Consider the following 21,249-nt stretch of genomic DNA (forward strand, 5'->3'; position numbering starts at 1 on the left):
GGAGGGACGCACGGAGGCCTCTGGGCCAATGAAAACACGCCTCCACACACGGATGTGCTATAAAACAGCACCATTTACATCCGGATCCATTTTACTCCAAGAGAGCGCACGCTCTTACTGCCACCTACTCTATCAATTTAAGCGTAAAGTCTGTAAAAACTAGGATTAAACATGCCAGTTGAGGGGTTTGCATTCATATTGGATATTAAAACTGATATAACCTGAGTGCAAGCTTGAACAAATTACATGTGCGCACTTTGAAAATGGGTTCGAGCAGCTCACGTGGCAGCAGCGTGGGTAGGCCGTGAAAAATGAAGGTAAGGATTTTCTAGGTGATATCAACATGCTTTACCAGAAACAGACTGGTTGATTGTATATAACTGGGGGAAAACTATTGTTAAGATCATGAGTGATGAGATTTCTGCGTGTTAGACTTCTGATATGTTAATGAAGTCAACTTTAACATCTGACGTGACTACTACTGAAAAACTGTATTGTTAAAATAATTTGAACCACTCAAGGTAATCTGTTCTCTTGCAGGAGCTGCACCCACATGGATTTCAAGAATAACATGGTAAATGATGCATATATAACTCGTGAATCATAACTAATCTGTGGTTTGACTGTAGATCTGATATGATGATTTGACTTTGTTTTGTCCCTAACTTTTTATTTTTCTTATAGGTTGTGGTTCTTCAAAAGGAGGAGGGTGACTGGCCTTGAATTGAAACAAGTTTTCATTGTTGCTTATTAATTCATCATGTGTGTTCATTATAAAATAAACATTCCTACAGCTACATTTGTGTGAATTTGATTTCATTCAACCTATTTTTGCACTTTTTGAACTGGAATGGCCCCTCTCTTAGCCAGTTCCACAGCTCAAAATAAGTGCTAGATTAAAGAAAGTCTTGTCATAACTGGAGTTTCTTGGCTATTTTTATACTAAGATGCTCTTTTAAAGCAAGACACAATGTAAATGTTGGAATAGTCTGTACAAGTTGGATAGAAACTTGATTGGCCTGATTGGGTTGGCGAAGTAAATCGGAGTTTTAGATAAGCACTCTATTTTATGAACAATCAGGAGTCTTAATTGCCAGGAAAGATTGCTAGTAAATGAGGCTTATTGGCAGAAATTAAAATTTTATTTCCACTCACCAAGGAGCAAGCCTCAAAGCTTTTACTTTTGATAAGCTTAAAATAAGATTTATCTTTTTTTATATATATATTTACCCCAGTTTGCAGACTTCAAGTCTAAACCTGCAGCAGTAAACAAGTTATCTGTAGTGGATGTGAGACTGTACAGCAGCAGTCAAAGTTTATATCAACACATTGAGCTATAGAGTAATTTGGGGTTTTATATAGTTTAAACGGTTTTTCCTTGGTGTAGTAATGCAGTAAATAACTACAATGGTTTTTAAAAAGCAGTTGTAGCACAGGTTTGACTTTGTTGCGGTGTTTTTCTCTAAACCACAGTCAAAATTATACTTGCAGACTTGAGTATATCAATGAATGTCCCCAATAAATAAAATGCCCTCATGCATTTTCAATGTACAAGCTTTTGGCATAATTGTGGCAACTATTCACATAGTTGCGCTGCTCAACCAAAACACACATTTGATCTTATGCTAAGTTTTTAAAGAGAACTGATTTAAATATATTTACTCACCTTGTCAAACCTCACTTTGTGTCCACATGAATCTTTCTTTGCCAAAACCAAGAAGTTGTACACAGTTTTCAAGTAAATAGTTTTTTATTGATCCACAATAAACAGAACAGTAACATTTTTGAAATATCACCGAACAGAATAGCCTGATATCTTCATCACTGTGCGAATGAACAGCAAAGAAAAGTGGAAAAAAAAAACAGGCATGTCTTTAATAGACAACGATGGCACAAGAACAGTTCAATAACCGATGCGGGAAACGAGGTGGCTCATTATGAAGGAGGAATGTTTGATTATCTCAAAGGCACTTTCTGCCTCATACGCTAGCCAACGCACACCTATCTGAACATAAAAAAATACACAAAGTCACCTCTGAAGCAGTCAGGAAAAGTTCCCGTGGTTTCTAGGTTATTGGTGGCGCTGGTCTTTAACACGAACAACAGAACAGCAAATAAATAATTGAACAAAACTGCATTCTTCAGCTGTATGACCGCAGACAACATTAAATAATATGGCTAATATCCAGGATGTTGCTTATTTAAATAAAACTAGATTTTTTTTTAAACCTACAAAGTCCAGGTCTGGGTGTTATTGAGTTTGAGGTTTCCTGCTGCACAGAAAGAGTCTGATTCATCCTCATTTCCAGCTGCAGTTGTTAAAACACAGGCTCTGCGTCACTTCAATGAGAGCAGAAAGGTTTCAACAGATTGCTTTAATTGTCACCTATATTCCCTTTGGCAGTACAAAAAGGAAATTATTACTTTGAGTCAACTCTGGGTGTAGCTTGAAACATGTTCAGAAACATGTTTTCAATGAATGAACATTTCCTGGGAGAGCCAAGGAGCTCCTGTTATTTATACATTCAGGATACCAACAGAGGTTGAGCCACTTCATTTCATACAGCCAGTCTGTATACCTCACGGTACAAAGCACACATGTATGACAGCATGGTGGCCATGATGGATGTTAATGGGCTGCTATGAAACCATTTATGAACCATTGGTTAGTTTGCATATATGCACCAGGCAGCAATGTGATTGGGCGACAAAAGGTGATGTAGGGAAAGTGCACTGGATCTAAAAATTATACACATCCCTGTTGTTTGTGATGTAAACAAATGATAAATATTTTTCAAGCTTTTTCCACCTTTAATGTGACGTTTATCATATGCTATACCAAAAACAAATTGATAAGTAAAAAAGTACAATAACCTGGTTGCATAGGTGTGCACACCCTGAAACTAATACTACGTTGATGCAGCTTTTGATTTAACTGTAGCATTCAGTCTCATTTATGGGAGGCATTCAACACAACACATCCTCAATTGGTAACATTTGCTATCTCTACCTTGCAAAAGTTCTCAAAATGCATCAGATTGTGAGGACACATCTAGTCCACAGCCATTTTCAGGTGAGCCCACAGAATTCCTGTCAGATTTACACTCTGGCTTCCCCAAAACCTATATTTACATCTGGTGAAGTCATTGCTTTGTTGTTTTGGATGTATATTTTGCACTCACTATGATGCTGAAAAATAAAATCCCACCTTCAGCTTTCTAGCAGACTTGAGGTTTTGGGTCAAGAATGACTGGTCTGTGAAACGTTTAATGATTTCATCCCACAACAAAGGTGACAACAAAAGCAATTTAATCTGAAGAAGAGTAACTCCAGACTATAATGCTGCCACCACCATGCATCACTGTGGGCATGCAGTTAATTTGTTTATGTGGTGTTTTTTTTTGCCAACACACGCCTTTTGGAATCGAGGCCCAAAATTTAATTTGGGTTTCATCAGACCACAACACATGCTCCTAAAAGGATTTTGGTGTTTTTAGTCAAGGCTGGTTATTGTTGGAAGAAACTCCTTCCATTCCTTCATCTTAGTTCATATGGAGGATGCAACCAGTACTGGGCAGGAACTCCTGCTGCTGCTTTAATCATATTAATTATAATAAACCTTAGATGCGTACTAAAGAAGACTAAACGCTGTATTTAAATCATAATGTGCCACAACAAAGTATTATGTTAAGAGTTACACACTTTTGCAATCAGGTTGTTGCACCTTTTTTATTTTTTACATTTTGCCTCTCAGAAAATGTGACGGCTTTTCAGTTGAATTGTGCAGGATTAATGTTACATAAAAGGTGACATATTTTTTATATGACAAACTTTTTTTTGTGCACTTTCGAGATCGACTGGATGCTTGATAGGTGATGGGCTTTTAGCACATGGATCACCAAACTGGGATTTGGTTGTTTTTTTTAACCCTCGGTCTCCATCAATGGCCACAGTTCTAACTAATCCTCATAACAGCAACAATAAGACACTTTCAGCAACTTCACAGACAAAGCTAACACTTTCCAACTATCATGTCAGGCACAGCAACACATCACAGGTATTATGGTTCCTCTTGCTGACTCAGCATGGCTGTTTGTTGAGTTACAGTGCCCTCCAGACGTAGTGGTAAGGATGTAAAAAGCCATTTAATAATTTTATGTTTTATTGCATTATCACAATATCACTCTAAAGTAAAAAGCTGCAGTTAATTTAAGCACATTTGTGGTGTGGTGTGGGGCAAAATAAGTGTCTCTAGGTAAACTAATGTCCAGCTCTGCTGTTAATAAAGTGCACAACCTATTTTAGCCTATAGGACATGACTTGGTCTTCACCTAAAGCTTTTAACAAGTTTAGAGCATAGCTAAAGAAGGGTCTTTGAAGTTTCATTTTGAAAAATCTCTTTAGATTGTTGGAGTCCTAGGTCCACTCTTATGTTCTCTTGCCCTCGGCTCCACCTCAGGCCTCCAGTAGGACTTAGGTCTGGGATCATTATCTTGCTGAAAGACCCAATGAAAGGCTCAGTAACAACCGATTATCAGTTTTCTGGGAGATATACCAGAGTTTTATAGAAAATCTATTTCCAGTTTCAAGGACCTTTGGAAGAGAAACTGGCCCACAGCATTACTTTTCCTCCCCCTTGCTTAACGGTGGATATGAGGTGCCTTACCAGATTTGTTTCCTTTGTTTATGCCAAACCCACCTGGAGTGAAAAAGAAAAGCATTCTTCAGACATCTAAATGGCGTCTCATGGCTGTTACAGAGCCTTGGTGACCCCAACATGCCACTATTTGTTGCAGTTTTCTAACAACTTTAGAGATTTTTTTTTACCTCTCCCACAATCCTGCTTACGGTGGTCAAGATCTTATTGCTATTTTCTTGTAGCCAGTTATGAAGATCAACACATACCTGTCCTACATAAAAGTCGTGTTTTCTTGTCTTTCCCATTTTGAAAAGTGGTTAAAATACATAGACCTCTTTTGTGTCATATTTATATCACAGGAAAACCAGAACTCTTGGAGTCTTCACTAAATGTTTGTAAATACTTATCAACTTAAATAATTATAATATAACACAAAACATTTTTAACTTGCTTTTTTTAAAGGAAGTGTCATTAACTGAAGCACCAGTGATTCTGTGGGATTTTTTCAGCCACACCAAATAAATGCACTCAAATTAAGGGTTGGATTTTTCTGAATGTTTTTATTGTAAGATTATATAACTGTAGTAATGATTAAATTTATTTTAATGCTTTTTGCTCAGTTTACGAGATTCCTTTACGCCAGTAATTGTGGAGGTTGCTGTATTTTATCTTGACCCATGTCCCGCGTTTCATCAGAATGAACCAATATAGGATGTCAGATAAATATAAGAAAAAGTAAAATCTGAGTCACATTTCTCTTTCATCCTTCTGCTTTGATTGACTTATAAAAAAGAGAGAGTTTACCACCTTGCTTGTATGTTCCAGATTTTTGGATGCTACTGACACAATGGAACAGAAATACAGAGAAAATGACCATAGACCTGGCTGGGGCTGCGGCTGCAGATGTTTTGGGCGTCTTCTTGTATTGCCGTGTCATAAAATGCCCTCCGTCGCACATTTTCAACAGCACCTCTCACACATCGGAGCCCTCGGACTCTTCCGGCCATGAATCCTTCAAGGCATCATTTGTCACAGTCAAGTTGGCATTTGAGCGCATATCCATGGCAGAGTGCATTATGGGTAGCCATATGTCATCCATGTTTGGCATTACAAATATTTTCTGCAGGAGAAAAAAAATAGTTTGCAAAATTGTTCGTAATAAAATATATTTTTGAACATGAATCAGATAAAAACGAACAGAAACATTAATCTGTTCCCAATCTTCTTTTTTTGCATTTAAAACGCAATACGTACTAAAAGTTTGTTTTAGTTGAAAACCAAATGTATACACTCATATGCAACTGACAGCCATGTACAGCACAGTGCTACTATATTTTGCTAGAGCCCTGATTGAAGGGAATAGTATATAATAACAGCCCTGGAGGGGTAAATGTAGGCATGTGGTGGATCTATAAGAGACCCTTTGCAGTTTGCATTCACACATCAGGCATATCATTAATTTGCTTACGACTACTAGTAAAGACAGACACACACAGAGCTTTTAATGCTTTTATATATGCATAGCCACAAATTAATCCTCACCTAAATCCTTATCATGTACATCTCAGGTGTCACTCTCTTTGTCCATGTGAAGTAAAAATCTGGCCTCTTAGGTTTGGAAAAATGAGTTTTGATTACCTGGAACTCCTGATTCAACTTCTTCTCGATCCACTCTGTTACATGAACTAGAGTGACCTCCCTCTCACCCAGTTTGGGTCGTGCTTTCAGCTCCAGATGGGGAGGACTCCGGAAACCGTACCTAAAGATCAAGAGGACATATTTTTCTTGCCACAAGCCGTTAACAAAACATTTAGGTTGTGAGACCTCTGGCTGCTAACACAAGATGTAGTTTTCAACATTACAAAGAGATATACAAATGAGATTTTCCATTCAATGTTTAGCCTCTTATAAGCAAACTGAATCGCAGTGCTTCATAAAAGTATTCATATCCATTTCACTTTGTCACACTTTTTTACAGTGAAATGAAAAGCATTTCAAAACTGCTATAGGGAAGAACCTCTGCTCCAGCCTCTTACAGGTTTTCTTCCAATACAGTCCAGTATTTGGCTCCACTTATCTTCTTATCAACTCTTACCAGTCTTCCTGTACCTACTGAAGTAATAGATGCCCACAGGATGATGCAGCCACCACCATGTTTCATTGTGGGGATGGTGTGTACAGGGAGTTGTGCACAGATTTGTGGATAGATTGTCCCAACTAAGCTGCTTCTGTGATTAATGATCATTGATAATGGCCTATCACAAAAAATCCACTTAAGTTTATCACAATAATGTGACTAAATGTGCAAAGGCTCAAGGGGTATGAATCATTTTACAAGCCAATTTTGTACAACAAAAAACATAACAGAAAGACTGAAGAAAAACAGAACATGAAGGAGTGATTGTTATAACATATTATGATCTTATTAGGCAATAGAATCACAAGTCCCATAGATACAGTTGTTTTTTTATTCAGGTTTTTCTTACAATGCTTTTGCTGCACATTTTACAAAAGTAATAGCATGAGTAGCACACTGTTTGGATTTAAATGAACAAAGCATGCTTTTCTCTTTAATTTCTTATATAAGTTTATTAAATGAGATTTATATTTTGTGAATGTATGCCTGTCTACAGGTGTCCAGCAGAGGGCGCAGTATTACGTTGTTAAGCACGTACTCCTGTCTATTTATGCTCACAAAACCTGTTTTTTGGTGTGCTCCTGAACATACCATATCCTGTCCGTAGGGGGAGGTGGTATGTTGACAGCCAGCGTCCCCTTGCACTCCTGCACCTCCACGGTGAGCAGGATGGGCGTGTTAGACACCTCCTCCATCTTCTTTTTGATAAACTCTGTCTCGGTTGCCTTTTGGAAGTACTTGGACTTGGCGATCTTGTCCACAAAGCGCATGATCTTGCTGGGTCTGTGGCCTCCTACGTAGCTACAAGAGCAGAGGATGGAAACGGAGAACGGGGGTGGGGGGGGGGGGGGGGGGGGGGGGGGGGGGGAGGAGTGAGTCAGGTTCATCATTTATTCATAACAGCATCTCCTGCTACTCAGCACCCACAATGGTAATAGGAAGGGGAGTGGGTGATACACTAAATCAGCAGTCAGCCTTCAAACTTGTGGGGCTGAGTGGGTGGATGGACCTGGAGTGCTTTAAAACATCACCATTTATTTGAATTTGACAAGTTTTGCTTCAAATTAGTGTGCATGCAAAAAGACGCTCACTCACCCCTCTGATGCAGGCAGATTAGGTTTGTCACTGAGCAGTTCAGGGGGATCCTCCTCATCTGATGAGCCAGCACTGGATGACTCCTCATCACTGTCGGCCAGACAGTACGTCCGTGGCCTGGGCCTGTCGCAGGAACACAAACATACAGTGACTGTTTGAAGGTCAGGCCATGATAGCTTGGCACAGAACACTTTTCTGTTTAATGAACTGCACCTAAAATGAATCCCAGGAGCTAAAACTCCACCGATCTAATATAAAATCCAAAATGTCAAGTGCCAAAAAAAAAAAAAAAAAAAAAAAACATATTCTTTGGTTGACAGAGAGGCAGTTGTAGGCATCCATTCCCAAACTCACCATTTATTGGACAAATCCATAGGTGTAGGCATCCAAAAGAGGGGATTAGTGTAAAAAGAGAGAAGGAGGAGGAGGAGGAGGAGGAGGAGGAGGAGGAGGAAGAGTCAACACAAAAAGGGTAGGAATGGTGAAAAACACACAACAGCTAATATGACCCTACGAGCAGATCTACAGAGTTAGCATCCAGTTCACAGATAGTTTAAATGTTTTATTTTTGGCCTCATCACTGATCATGGGTTATGCAACAGTAAAACAAAAACATGAACACTGTGTCTTGTGAAAGTATGCATCACTACTGTAATGTATTTTTTGTGACGCAAAAGAACAAGGATGCGTGGTTTAAAAAAGTGTGGTATGCATTAAAAAAAACAACAACAAACAAACAAATGTACTAAATGCAAGTAAAACTCTCACCATTCTTTCCCATGCTCTCCCAGACCTTCGCCTTCTTTTCCCAGGCGGACCAGGTTCAACTTGGTTTCTAGTGTCATAAGGAAGGAGCCTGTATAGGAGACTTCCAGATCAAACCAAAGACCTGGAAAGAGAGCAAGGGAAGATACGGAAACTATTTAGTCTTTGTCATTTGCAGAAAGCTTTACTGTTGTTGCTTATTAACATAAAAGAGACTCTTCTATTAGATGTGTAAATGGTGTGAGGCCCCTAATAGATGTAGCAGGAGGATGGCCTATCTTCTTGCAAACACTGAAAAGGCCAGCACCATGGCATTATGTCATCACAATTATCATTAGGTGGGGGGATAATGATTTATGTTTCAATACCCCTGCTGCTTGCTCAATAAGTCCTAATTTCTGCAGCGGATAATTAATTTATTTTCCTTAGCTCATCTTACAGTTTTTTGTTTTTTCTCAGTTTGGTACTAAATACTGTTTTTGTGTGAGTGATAATGGAGACTAAACAGAGGAAAGGTTTTATAACCAGGGTTAAATTGAATTTTCATGAGATCCCTCTTGCAATCGGCATTGTAAATATTGTAATTAGTGTGGAAATTAGGCTAAAATGCAAGCAAGTCGCCTAATTCCATCAGGGATTACATTGTCAGCACTTATGTAGCTTTTCTTTAACTGAGCTCAACAAAGCCTGAATAATTTTAACATGCGGACAAACCTTTACTAATAATGCTGTGTGCACTGATACTTCAAACTCCATTTATTACTTATCTCTGTGGCTAAGGGTGGCAGGAGGAGTCAGCATTTCAGTAAAGGATCATGGGGATCCAAGATGTGTAGTTTAAGTATTGTGGCTGTATAGTGCACAGCACACAAACAGCCAGGACTGCAGAGGAGGCAGGATGTCTTAATTCAGTGAGATGAAAAGTAATCAAAAGAACAATCCTAAAAGTTGAGAAAAACACAGCATATCTACACTGCTTTGTAAAAGTATTCATACTACCTAAACTTTTCCACATTTTGTCACGTTACAATCACACATTTCAATGTGTTTTATGTGGCAGACCAACACAAAGGAGTGCACAATTAAAAATCTGAAACTTGTGGAATGAGGATGTTTTTAGCCCCGTTTACTCTGATTCCTCTGAATATAACCTAGAGGAACCAATTGAACTCAGATTAGTTAATAAAGGATAACTCAGCGTAAATCAAGCTGTTCTGTGACGGCTCCAAGGTTTGTTAGATAATGTTAGCAAACAAACAGCATCATAATGTTGGGACCCAGCCATGGATTTCAACATTAAACTCCGGTATGAACTCTTCTGGAACTTTCAAAATAAAGTGCATTAACCTTCTTCACACAGCCAGGAAACGGGATTACTGCGGACTTCCTGTGACATCACTGGCCAAATAAAAGCACCCCCTTTTCAATGGTCCGCCCTCTTCCACTGTTCCTCTTTGCGGGACCGGGATCGGAGAGGCAGCGCGCTAATGTCTCTTTGCTGGTAAAAAGACATAACTCTTCAACTGGATCCAAGAGTGTCATAAGATCACGTGATCATATGCACCAGTTAAGTACGAGTGAATAACTGTTTGTGTACCCAGTATTCATTCATAAAAAGGGGAAATTAAGGTATAAGCATTGCTTGACTTTCTCTCTGAAGCCTGCAGAAGCAAACAGTGTTCCAGAGAAGCCCCTGCAGAGACGCGGTCTCCCAGTCTGGAAGGAAGACAGCAGAGACCGCATCACCTTCATCATGTTAAGGGTTTCACTTTTTCTTTTTTTCTTTTTGTAAGTGAAAAAAAAAAAGGTTTAATAACAAAAACTCACACTCAGCAGGAGGCAGGAACAAAACAAACGGGCAGGCAAGACAGGCATGGCATGATAAAAAAAAAACAAGACTTGGTTAGAGAACTAGACATGAGAGCTAGACATGAGCATGAGAGTGAAAGATGTTTCCGTGAAGACAAACGGAGCAGGTGTGTATATATGGAGTGAAAACCAGGTGGAGCAAGGGGACAGATTAACTTGGACAGGTGAGCCGAATAAACTTAATTGACAGACAGAACAAAACGTGGCTGCGGCAAAAACAGAGACTGTAATAAACAAACTAGAAAAACATGAAGCTAAAGCATAACCAGATCCGAAAACCAAACTTGACAAAACATGAACAAGACGGCAAAACTAAAGCATGACCAGGAAAATAACAGAAGCATGATTCAAAATCTAAGAAGAATAATAACAAAAGAACGAGTCAAAACCTTAACTGTGAAAAACATAAGAAGAAACCAAAAACCAAATAACCATACATCATGACATAAGAGTAGTGTCTAATCACTAGTTCTCCCAAAGAAAGGTGAAAAAGTAATGCTAAAATCACAAATATTCCTAAAGAACGGAGTAGGATTGTAACACTTAGAGCATAGTGTTATCATAAGTCACAGGTTGAATGATCGACTGGTGCACCCATTTTACAATCAAATGTTTCCAATATATGTATAGTCAAATATACATATATAGCTGGACATACATTTGTTGGATGTTGTTGCTTTTAGCAACATTCTCATAACTTTGTTGTTGTTTCGTAGTGTCTGCCAGAATGATGGAATTAAACTCCATTATGAATTCAGCAAATGTGGAGATGCAAAAGGTTGTTGTCGCTGATCTTATCCGTTTGTCTCCAGATGAGCGGGATGCTTTAAATCAGTTTGACCTTGCTGCATGTGATAAACAGATTCAAGAATTACTTGACCTAATTGAAAATCCAACTAGAGATGCTCTGATTTCAGATGTTGTTGGTAGGCTTACCTTGTTGTATCAGCAGAAATCACAACTGGAAGCTAAAAGATATTTTCAGTTACAGACTGACCATCAGATGACTCTTCAAAGGGAGAATGCTGCAAAGCTTGAGCTCTCAAAAGCTGAGGAGAGGATGGAGAAAGCTGAAGCAAAGTTAGTGGACCTGAAGGCAGATGAGCTCAAGAAAGCTTCATCCCAAAGGGAGGAACAGGCCCCCACCTTTCAGGTACCTGATTTTCATTTTCACTCACAGCAGCCACAGCAGGGGACAGACTCAGACAGCAGGCATCCAGCACCTAGGTCAGAGTCTCCCCTTCCTAAATTTAGTCCAAGTGTTCAACTTACTTCCAAAAGACTTTAACAGAAGTGTTGGAAGTCAGATGGTCTCCGGTGGTGTCCTGCCAAATCCCATTGCAGTGAACAACCACCAAGATGACCAAGTGCCGGACTCAGCGTGCACAAGTGGTCCAATTCGGTGTGAGGAGCACCCTTCTGGCCTGATCGGCACCCCTCTCCCTTCTGACTCTGTGTCGACCCCAGGGGCCAGGAGAGACACACATGGTTCTCAGGTGACTCAATCCAACTTGACCCACCACTTGCACAAGTCCATTCATTAGAAAGCTCTCATTTAAATCATGAGAAAACTCGTTTTCTTCCCCAGAGGTTAGATCATGATCTTCCACCATTTCATGAACCTAACCAGCTTGAGTTCTCAGATGGACGTGGACGTGGTCCATCTTGGGAGCATGGTGTCCGTTTCAAACAGCTTGAATCCCTTGCTAAGGACATAGAAGTTTTTGATTCAGGTAGCCAGGAGTCAAATATTGATGCTTACCTGCTTGAGGTTGAACATTGTCTTCTTGACTTGCGTTTTCCTTCTGATCATGAGAAACTGAGACTTATTTGGAAAACAACAGCTAAGAGTGTTCATGTGTTCATAAAAACTCTTCCTCCAGAAATTAGTGACAGCTATCCAGCTCTCTGCCAGGCTCTTAGAGAGGAGTACTATGTTAACAGAGATGAAGCCGCTGCCGCTATGAATGCTTTGGCAGTTTTGCAAAACGACGATGAACCTCCAAGAGAATATTTCCACCGTTTGAAGACAGCTTATTTTCAGGGATGTTATGCTCCAGGTCTTGAAGAAGACCATACTTTTAAGTCTTTGTTTCTTCACAACCTCCACGTTAGCGTGCAGTATGATGTGACCATGCATTGCATAACAGAGAATCTCTCCATGCAGGAGATTCGTAGATATGCTCAGCTTGGGTGGGAAACACGTGTTCGTTCAGACAGAGCAGGAAAAGACAAAGTTAGAGTGTTAAACATTCAAACTGAGAACAGGCCTAAGAAGAAGTGTAAAGTAACTCCCCAAGTGATGCAACAGAACCAGGGGGGTGGTAGCTAGCGTCAGCCAAAAGACAAGCAGCCAGTTAAAAGACAAACACTTTTTCACAGTGCAACATCAAACTGTAAGGTTGGTGGTAAAGAGTAGAGCCACTCACAAAGATGTCATCACAAAGGAGGAGTTTGAGATGATCTGCAGGTGTGTTATAACTGAGGTAACGGCGTTCCTAAAAGACATGGCAAGCCGTTGCAGTCCAGAATCAACCCTTTAAAATCTATCAAACAAGATATGAAGATGGTAAATAATTTCCAACACCGTAACTTTTTTTTTCTTTTTTCTCCTCTTTAAAACATTTTATTAGTGCTAGTCTCTGCCCAAGCCTGCTTCACTCCTGTCCAAACATTAACCTCTGAACCAAAATGAACTGTTGAACTCTACCTACCTACAGGACCCCAGTGACTCTTTTCACATGGCTGAGGACGGATTGTTAGCCCCAACGACTGTGGACTTCATCCCATTCTTCGGAACTAAAAGGGGGGATGTTGGGACCAAGCCATGGATTTCAACATTAAACTCCAGTACGAACTCTTCTGGAACTTTTCAAAATAAAGTGCATTAACCTTCTTCACACAGCCAGGAAACCGGATAACTGCGGACTTCCTGTGACATCACCGGCCAAATAAAAGCACCCCCTTTTCAATGGTCCGCCCTCTTCCATTGTTCCTCTTTGCGGGACCGGGATCGGAGAGGCAGCGCGCTAATGTCTCTTTGCTGGCAAAAAGACATAACTCTTCAATTGGATCCAAGAGTGTCATAAGATCACGTGATCATATGCACCAGTTAAGTACGAGTGAATAACTGTTTGTGTACCCAGTATTCATTCATAAAAAGGGGAAATTAAGGTATAAGCATTGCCTGACTTTCTCTCTGAGGCCTGCAGAAGCAAACGGCGTTCCAGAGAAGCCCCTGCAGAGATGCGGTCTCCCAGTCTGGAAGGAAGACAGCACAGACCGCATCACCGTGTTAATGTGCAGTGTGGTTGGCGGACACAACGAGCCATCTTTCATCCACAGCTACGGAGGTTAGCTGGAAGCTAACCCTTTGTTCACACAGTGGCCGCACCTTCAACCCCCCCCCGCCCCCGTACCTAAAGATCAAGAGGACATATTTTTCTTGCCACAAGCCATTAATAAAACATTTAGGTTGTGAGACCTCTGGCTGCTAACACAAGATGTAGTTTTCAACATTACAAAGAGATATACAAATGAGATTTTCCATTCAATGTTTAGCCTCTTATAAGCAAACTGGGCTGGTATTCACAGGACAACCCTTAACAGACCGAAATATTATTTGATAAAATATTAAAATATTAATATTAAATATTAAATATTATTCTCAGATTCATAATTCCAACAATAACAACCAAGGAACTCATAAAAGAGGTCAGGGAAGTTGGGAGGAGTCTAAAATTGAGTTAGGTTATAAAACAATATCCCAAGCTTTGAACATCTTACAGAGCTCTGTCACATTCATCATCTGAAAAGAATATGGCATAACTGCAAACCTACCAAAACTCAGCCATACACCTACACTGTCGGGCCTGGCAAGGAGAGCATTAATCAAATAGGCAACCAAGAGACCCATGGGAACTCTGGAAAAGCTGCAGTCTTTTAGCATAGGTGATATGATCTGCTGACAGCACAGCTACTGGCCATACACTCCACTAATCTGGCCTTTATTAAAGAGCGGCAAGAAGTAAGCAATAGTTGAAAGATGTAGGAAGTCCCATTTGCAGTTTTCCACCGGGCCATGCAGGGGACACAGCAAAAAAGAGAAACATGGCATTTTAGTCACTTGAGACCAAAAATTGTTTTTGGCTGACATGGAAAAGGAAACCTAACATTGTAAATCACCTTTAACACATGGTGAAACATGGTAGTGGAGGCCTCATATTGTGGGATGCTTCTCTTTATCTGTGGCAGGAAACAAGTCACAGTTGACGTGAAGATGGTTGGAAATAAATATAGTGCAATTTTGGAAAAACAACTGTTAGGGGCTTCCAAACATTTAAAGTTGGGGAGGAGGATCGCCTTCCAGCAGAACAATAACCCAAAATATGCAGCAAGCGCTACAATGAAATAGTTATAGTTTAGATCAAAGTGTATTCCTGTGTTAATATGGCCCAGTCAAAGTCTAGACCTAAAACCAACTGAAAACATTTTCCACCTCTTAAGTTTTTAGATGTGTAAAGCTGGTAGAAACACTCATCAACAGAGTTGTAGCTTTAATTATGTCACAATGTGGAAAGTATTATCTCAGTACATAAATGATTTTAAAATCCACATGTCCTGCTTCTTTTTCTTCACAATTATGCACTGCTTAGTGTTGGTCTGTCAAATAAAATCCAAATAAAATGTATTAAAGTTTGTAATTGTAAGAAGAAAAAAATGTAAAAACGTTCAAGGGTATAAATACTTTAGCAAGGCATTGCATCTGTCGTATTTTCTTCCTTACCTTGGTGGTCCACTGAGGGTTTGGAGGCATGGAGGATCTTAGGAACCGAGAATCCCATATCCAGCTCCGTCAAAGTCAGCTCATTCATTACATATGGCAGCTGAAACACGGATGTCAGTTAGGAGATTAAGAGATGAAAAACAGACAATTTACAGTCACAAAATATTTGAGTGTATCATATGAATTGCTTCTGCTTGTTAGGTTTATTTATGCAGACTGATGGCACTACTCACCCTGATTTTACTGAGCTTCATTTGGATCTTTTTGGAGACAACACTGGCCCAGTACTTCTCGCGCAAGAAATCCCAGAATATCCTTCCTAGAAAGGCATTGACCCAGGCCTCCGGCTCTGCAGCTTCCTCTGAACTCCTGGGTAACTGAAGGACATGCACACATCAGCCTTTGTCTTGTTAATACTAATCTGTCACACATCATTATTTCTCCTCTGTGGAGACAACAGCCATCTCAACTGCCTGGCTACCTCTGCAGCTTTTACATGTAAACGCAGCTCCACTGTATCAAACTCCATCTGATCACATCTTTGTTAATTGTTGCTTCTTTGCTGGAGATCCTCTTGTCTCAGGCGTTCTATGTTTGTATGTGAAAGAGCAGGTAGGTCCCAAATAAAGCCATACTGCTGCATCTAAAAGGTTTAAGCATGTATATATAACAAACAGCATAGGGCATCGAGTAAAACCTCATGATGTACGAACGCTCAAAATAAAAAAAATTGATTACCGGCACTTTATTGTTTCGTCTCTCTTTAATGTAAGGAAGCAGGACATGTTCAGCTAAATGCCAGCAACACTCAAAGAACAACAATATACACACCACCTCTAGAAATACGAAGCCATACAAAATAGTCACAAAATTGGGGAAAGCATACAATTCAGAGAAAAAAGTTTAACACCAATTTTTCATTCAAACCCTTGGGTTTACTCTTTTTAAGAGTGAATCCAGAAAGCTTCTCTTTGCAAGAGTCTGTTTCTGTCATCCCCTCTTTTAGGAGGAGACACCTTTTAAATACCTTGAGAACAAATATTATGGCCAACTGTGTTAAAGCTTCTACCCACAGGGGATCTCTTTATTCTGAATGTTACTTTTGTATTCAGAAATCCTGATTTTTGCCAATGTATACCAAGCCGCACGGGTATTTGATTACGGTAAATATATCACATAAGTAATCCTGTTCTTGATGAAGAAGTTTTTACCTGTAGAAAAACATTACCTTTAATCATAGCACTACACTACATTTTTGCATAAATCTTTAGCTTGTTTGTCAAAATCTTACTCAGTTTGTCAAAAGTCTCCTCAGTACTGCAGATTCCTCTGATTCTCCACAACAGGCTGTGAGGGAGGCCTTTTTTCAAGCTAAAAGGATAATAACTGCTGTAATGTCTAAATGTGTTCCTATCAGTGGGTTTTCTAAAAACCCTGGTGTTATGAAAACCACATTGTTTTTCTCAAGACGTCAAGGAATTAAACCGATACTTTGCTCCATTCTAAGGAAAATGTAAGAGTAAGCATTTAGGAGGAACTAACACTGCACATCACTATAGGTCAGTGGCTGTTCTTGCACTGCAGCTAAGTTTCTCCATGTGTTTTACAACTCCAAATGGTGTTTTGAAGAATCTGCGATCAGTGTAGAATACTTAAGTCCAGGTTTAACATGTCTATATGTTGCGATTTTCAAACCTTTCTACTCCTAAGCTTGTCTTGATGTCAAAACTGCATGGAAAATTATTTTGTGTTTTCACAAAAAGAATAAAGATTTCCTGCATCTCTAACCGATTTTTAAATTGTCCTTTAATTTGAATCAGTGTCAAACTTCCACATCAATAGCCAGGTGTGATTTACAGTCATATTCTCTTGCAATGTTTACTCTGTGCACAACACAGAAGAAAGTCCCCTTTGACTGTTACACATACCAGGAAGCAAATAGCACATGTGTACAAGGTGCAACTCATATTTTATTTTTTGAGGGCCCATATCAGAAACCGCTACTGCCCTAAGGACACCTTCCCACAGTGAAACATGGTAGTGGCAGCATCATTCTGGGAGGATGTTTTTCATCAGCAGAAACAGGAAAGGCTGGTCAGTGCTGATGGGAAGACAGATGGAGTTGAATTCAGGATAATCTTAGAGGAAAACATGTTGGAGGCTACAAAGGAGCTGAAACTTATTGTCCAGCAGGACAATACGACTAAAATACATCCAGAACTACATTTGCATGCATAAGTATGGCCTAGTGAAAGTCCATACCTAAATTAAGTTTTAGAATCTATGGGAAGACTTTGCCAATTGTCATTTATAGTTGCTCTCCATCACCAAGCTGTCTGAGGTTGAGCAAAAAAAAATAAGGGCAAAAACATCCGTCACTACATGTGCAGAAAATGTGGAATGGTTTTGAAAAGCTCTCTGTGTCATGATTAGGACACTGTAGCTTGTTAGAACCAAATGCCAAATCAGCTCTCTCAGATACCCATTGCTCTACATTAGAGCAGGCCCTCTCCAGACTCTTTGGGACCCCAATGTGTTTCATCTTTACATATATCCATCAGTCTCATACCTTTTTGGTAGTTTTGGGGCTGCTATCAGGACTGTGCCCTGGGCTGTCCGCAGCGGACGGGCTTCCGGGCGGGGCCTGGGGGTTAACGTATTGGGCCATGTAGACATTATAGTCCAACAGCATCTTCTGCTTAATTCCTCCAGCTGAGCCACTAGAGAGAGAGGCGGGGGTCTCTTTGTGCCGAGGCTGAAACAGCTCCTCCTGGCTTCCCCTGCTGCTGCCCCTGCTGTCAGCCTCTGGACCTCCGCCCGACTGGATGCTGCCACTGCGGCTGTGAGTAGACAAGAAGGCTGGAAGAGGAAGTAGGAAATGTAGAATGTAATGGCAAAATAGGGAGAAGGAAATTGAGATACAAATCACGTATGAGAGAGATTCATTCCTTTATATATTTAACATGATACTGCTTGAATATTGTGAGAAGCCCTAAATCATTAGCATCTCTTCTGTATTCCTTATTCACATTGCACTGCAGCACAGAATTTGCATAATCTATTTATATTACCTCAGAAACAGCCTATATTTAAATGATATTCAACAGTAATTCAACCCAACTTGTACTGAATATATATCTCTGGACCCCCACATTGCTAGAGCTCTTTTTTGCATGAGGTCTTATCCTTACAGGCTTATATCCCACTGAGGAATCCAATATTATAATATGCTACTCCCCAGTGCATGTAATCCTGCTGACCCATTCGCACTCTGCTGTTCGCTCAGTTCAGGGGATTGGTAGTCCCTAAGCTGAGGCTTACACACAGATCTGATTGCAGTGCAGTTACATGCTCATAATAATGGTGATTCTGACTGTGGGGAGTGCTTTGAAGAAAGATGGTTAATCCAAAATGCTCCACAGTAGGTGTCATGCATGCATTCAAGAGGTTGGAAAGGGAAATCGTCTCACCACTCTTGCAGATGCCAGACAGGCTGCTGCCTCTCCCCTCTGACTTATTCTGGGATGCCTGAAGAAATCTCCGAAACCATTCCTCCTTTTCTCGACCGGTCCTCCCAAACAAGTAGATTGTCAGATCTCCTCCTCCAGTGGCCGGTCTTCTCTGCTCCTCCACAGATGTGTAACCTTCGGCTCTTTCAGCTTTGTCCATTCGTTCAAACTTCTCACCCAGCCCAGTAGTCCTCTCCTCCCCGGTATCAGATCTTTCCCCCTCCGCCTTAGACATGAAGTCCTCCTGCTTGGCCAGTTCAATGCAAATGGGGTACTTCTTGTTCCAAACTCTCTTCCTAGCCAAGCTTTGGGGCATCAGGTAGATCTGTTGGGTTGGGTGTAAAATGATTTGAACATACAGGTTAAAGTTTTTTTTAACAGATGAATGTCCATTCTTCTTTACAGACTTAAAGTTTGCATACAGGTGGTTTTCTACAGATGAACTGGGTCTTCTCTGTTCTACTCTGACATTTATGCTGTATTAAAGTTTCTGCATGATTACCTGGGCCATTGTATTGACCAATGACACACTTTGTCTTTAGCTCACAACATTTCTCTTTTGAATAAAGTAATATATTTAAAAATCTAGCTCATTCAATGATGGAGAGTAGTTCTGGGAAAGATGTAGAAAAAGAGGCCCAAACCTTGATATGACCACTACCATGATTTAGAAATACATCCTTCATCAAACCATTGCCAAACAACTGGCAATAATGTTTTTTATAGCTGGGTTTCTACTGGCAATCCTGCCATTAATCAAACAAATATTGTTTTTCAGTTTGACAATTTCAGCCATGCATGCATCTTCATCGTTTTTTTATTAACCGCAACTGGCATTTCTGGGTTTACAGGTCTTGGATTGAAAGACAGACATCTCTCTTTCCAGCAACATTCTCTGACTCATTTTGGGGGATCCCAAGGTGATCCCAGGACAGAAGGGATATAAAGTCTCTCCAACAGATTGAGGGTCTGCTGCTGGATATTCTCCCATTGCAAAGTGTCCTGGAACTTCCAAAGGGTGTTGCCCTGGAGGCCTCAGGTTCAGATGTTTTAACCAACTGAGTAGCCTCTTTAAAGTAGAACAAACTCCATGTAAAATAATAACTCTGCCCCCACACAAATTTTAGTGCAGTGCCAAGTGGGAGGATGAGCGGAAGGGTTAAGTGGGGGTGTCGTCAGGAAAGTGGCAGCTAGCTTAATTTGACATATTGAAACATGGAGAGTGAGCGGGGTGACTCTGGTAGTTTCACCACGGATAGATCTTTTGAGGAGGAGGATTTTTCACCCTCTTCGACAACAGAGGTTGAGGGAGGCTTTACGGAGTGCAGTGGGCCTTAGCCTTATCAGTCCGAGATGCTGACTTAAGGTGCTGTCTCAGCAATGTCCTGACCCGGTGCTGCCAAGGGAGTGGAGGACATAATGGGTCCAGTTTCTGAGTGGTAAAGTGATGTTAGCAACATCATTGGTAACATTGCTACAGGTCAAAGCAATGGTAATCTTTCAGAAAGTTTACAATTACATGTAGATTTATATTATGTCAAATAAAGCAAATGATCGAAGGTTTAAAGCATAAAACACTATGATCAATGCTCGCAATTCCAACTCCTGACTCGCTACGTGGGCGTGTCTAAATGTTGTAGACATGTAACAAGCTGTACCGTTTGAACCAATAGGAAAATTCAAATGCTGTAGCCACCATTCAACCCAAAGAGGGCAGCACTAGGACAGTTTTAAGACAAATGTTGCAGAATTAAAGAGCTTTACATGAAATTTTAAAAATAGCACCAAAACATAAACAAAGCACACTAAAGGCCCAGTTTATACAGTTTTCTGCAAAAAAAGTTGATCTGGGGTTTAGTTCAGTTTTAAGATATAAAAGAGCAGTGCCTCTACACCAAGCTCTTCCCTTATCTCTAAGGCTGAGTTCAGCCACTGCTTATATCTGTGATCTTGTTTTTTCAGACGTGATCTATAGATGAGGGTTGTAAATTAGATGGAACAGTAAATTGAGAGGTTTGCTTTTTGCCTCAGCTCCTTCATTACCATGATGGACAAGACCAAAGGCCACATTATGCAGACCAGGCCCAAATCCATTTATTCATCTCCTGCTTTATCTTATCATTATTTATGCACAGGACACTTAGATTAGGCAGTCATGTGAGTTTGTTTATCATATTTGAATGTGTTTTATGAATCTGTTTAGGGCTTAATAATGGTTCCTCTGAGGCATTTTGTGGGTAGGTGGGGGTGTACAGGATGTCCGGGATGCTTTTAAGAGCTTTTCAGTCCAGTATCTCAAAGCAAGAACTATGTCTGCATTCTCAGCAGAAAGTTTATGCAGATCCTGTAGGTGGTGTTCATTAACAGGTTCTACCAATTGAGTCAAGAAGAGGGCCTTACCACCAAGTGGATCAGTCTCTGCCTTAACTGGACAAGTATATGCACCTTG

At 40.3% G+C, this 21,249-nt stretch overlaps 1 protein-coding gene and 1 long non-coding RNA gene across 4 annotated transcripts in view; one reads left to right on the plus strand and one right to left on the minus strand.

The window, feature by feature from the left end:
* The first annotated feature begins 91 nt into the window (after positions 1–91).
* On the plus strand, positions 92–797 carry LOC124862167. Its single transcript, XR_007036879.1, has 3 exons — positions 92–317; positions 541–574; positions 685–797. It is a non-coding gene; the product is annotated as an uncharacterized LOC124862167 (long non-coding RNA).
* Positions 798–1,731: 934 nt separating this feature from the next.
* Positions 1,732–21,249, minus strand: part of LOC124862164 (testis-expressed protein 2-like) — a 67,679-nt gene continuing 48,161 nt past the window's right edge. For all 3 annotated transcript variants that reach the window (XM_047355980.1, XM_047355978.1, XM_047355979.1), the window contains 9 exons: positions 18,762–19,125; positions 17,861–18,150; positions 15,525–15,668; positions 15,292–15,391; positions 8,640–8,760; positions 7,872–7,994; positions 7,368–7,577; positions 6,278–6,398; positions 1,732–5,759 (listed from right to left, as the gene is read on the minus strand). In XM_047355980.1, the coding sequence (XP_047211936.1) occupies positions 5,613–5,759; positions 6,278–6,398; positions 7,368–7,577; positions 7,872–7,994; positions 8,640–8,760; positions 15,292–15,391; positions 15,525–15,668; positions 17,861–18,150; positions 18,762–19,125 (1,620 nt within the window). In that variant the 3' untranslated portion in view covers positions 1,732–5,612. The remainder of the gene's footprint in view (positions 5,760–6,277; positions 6,399–7,367; positions 7,578–7,871; positions 7,995–8,639; positions 8,761–15,291; positions 15,392–15,524; positions 15,669–17,860; positions 18,151–18,761; positions 19,126–21,249) is intronic.

Source organism: Girardinichthys multiradiatus, chromosome X (assembly GCF_021462225.1).
Source record: "Girardinichthys multiradiatus isolate DD_20200921_A chromosome X, DD_fGirMul_XY1, whole genome shotgun sequence".
Lineage (NCBI taxonomy): Eukaryota > Metazoa > Chordata > Actinopteri > Cyprinodontiformes > Goodeidae > Girardinichthys > Girardinichthys multiradiatus.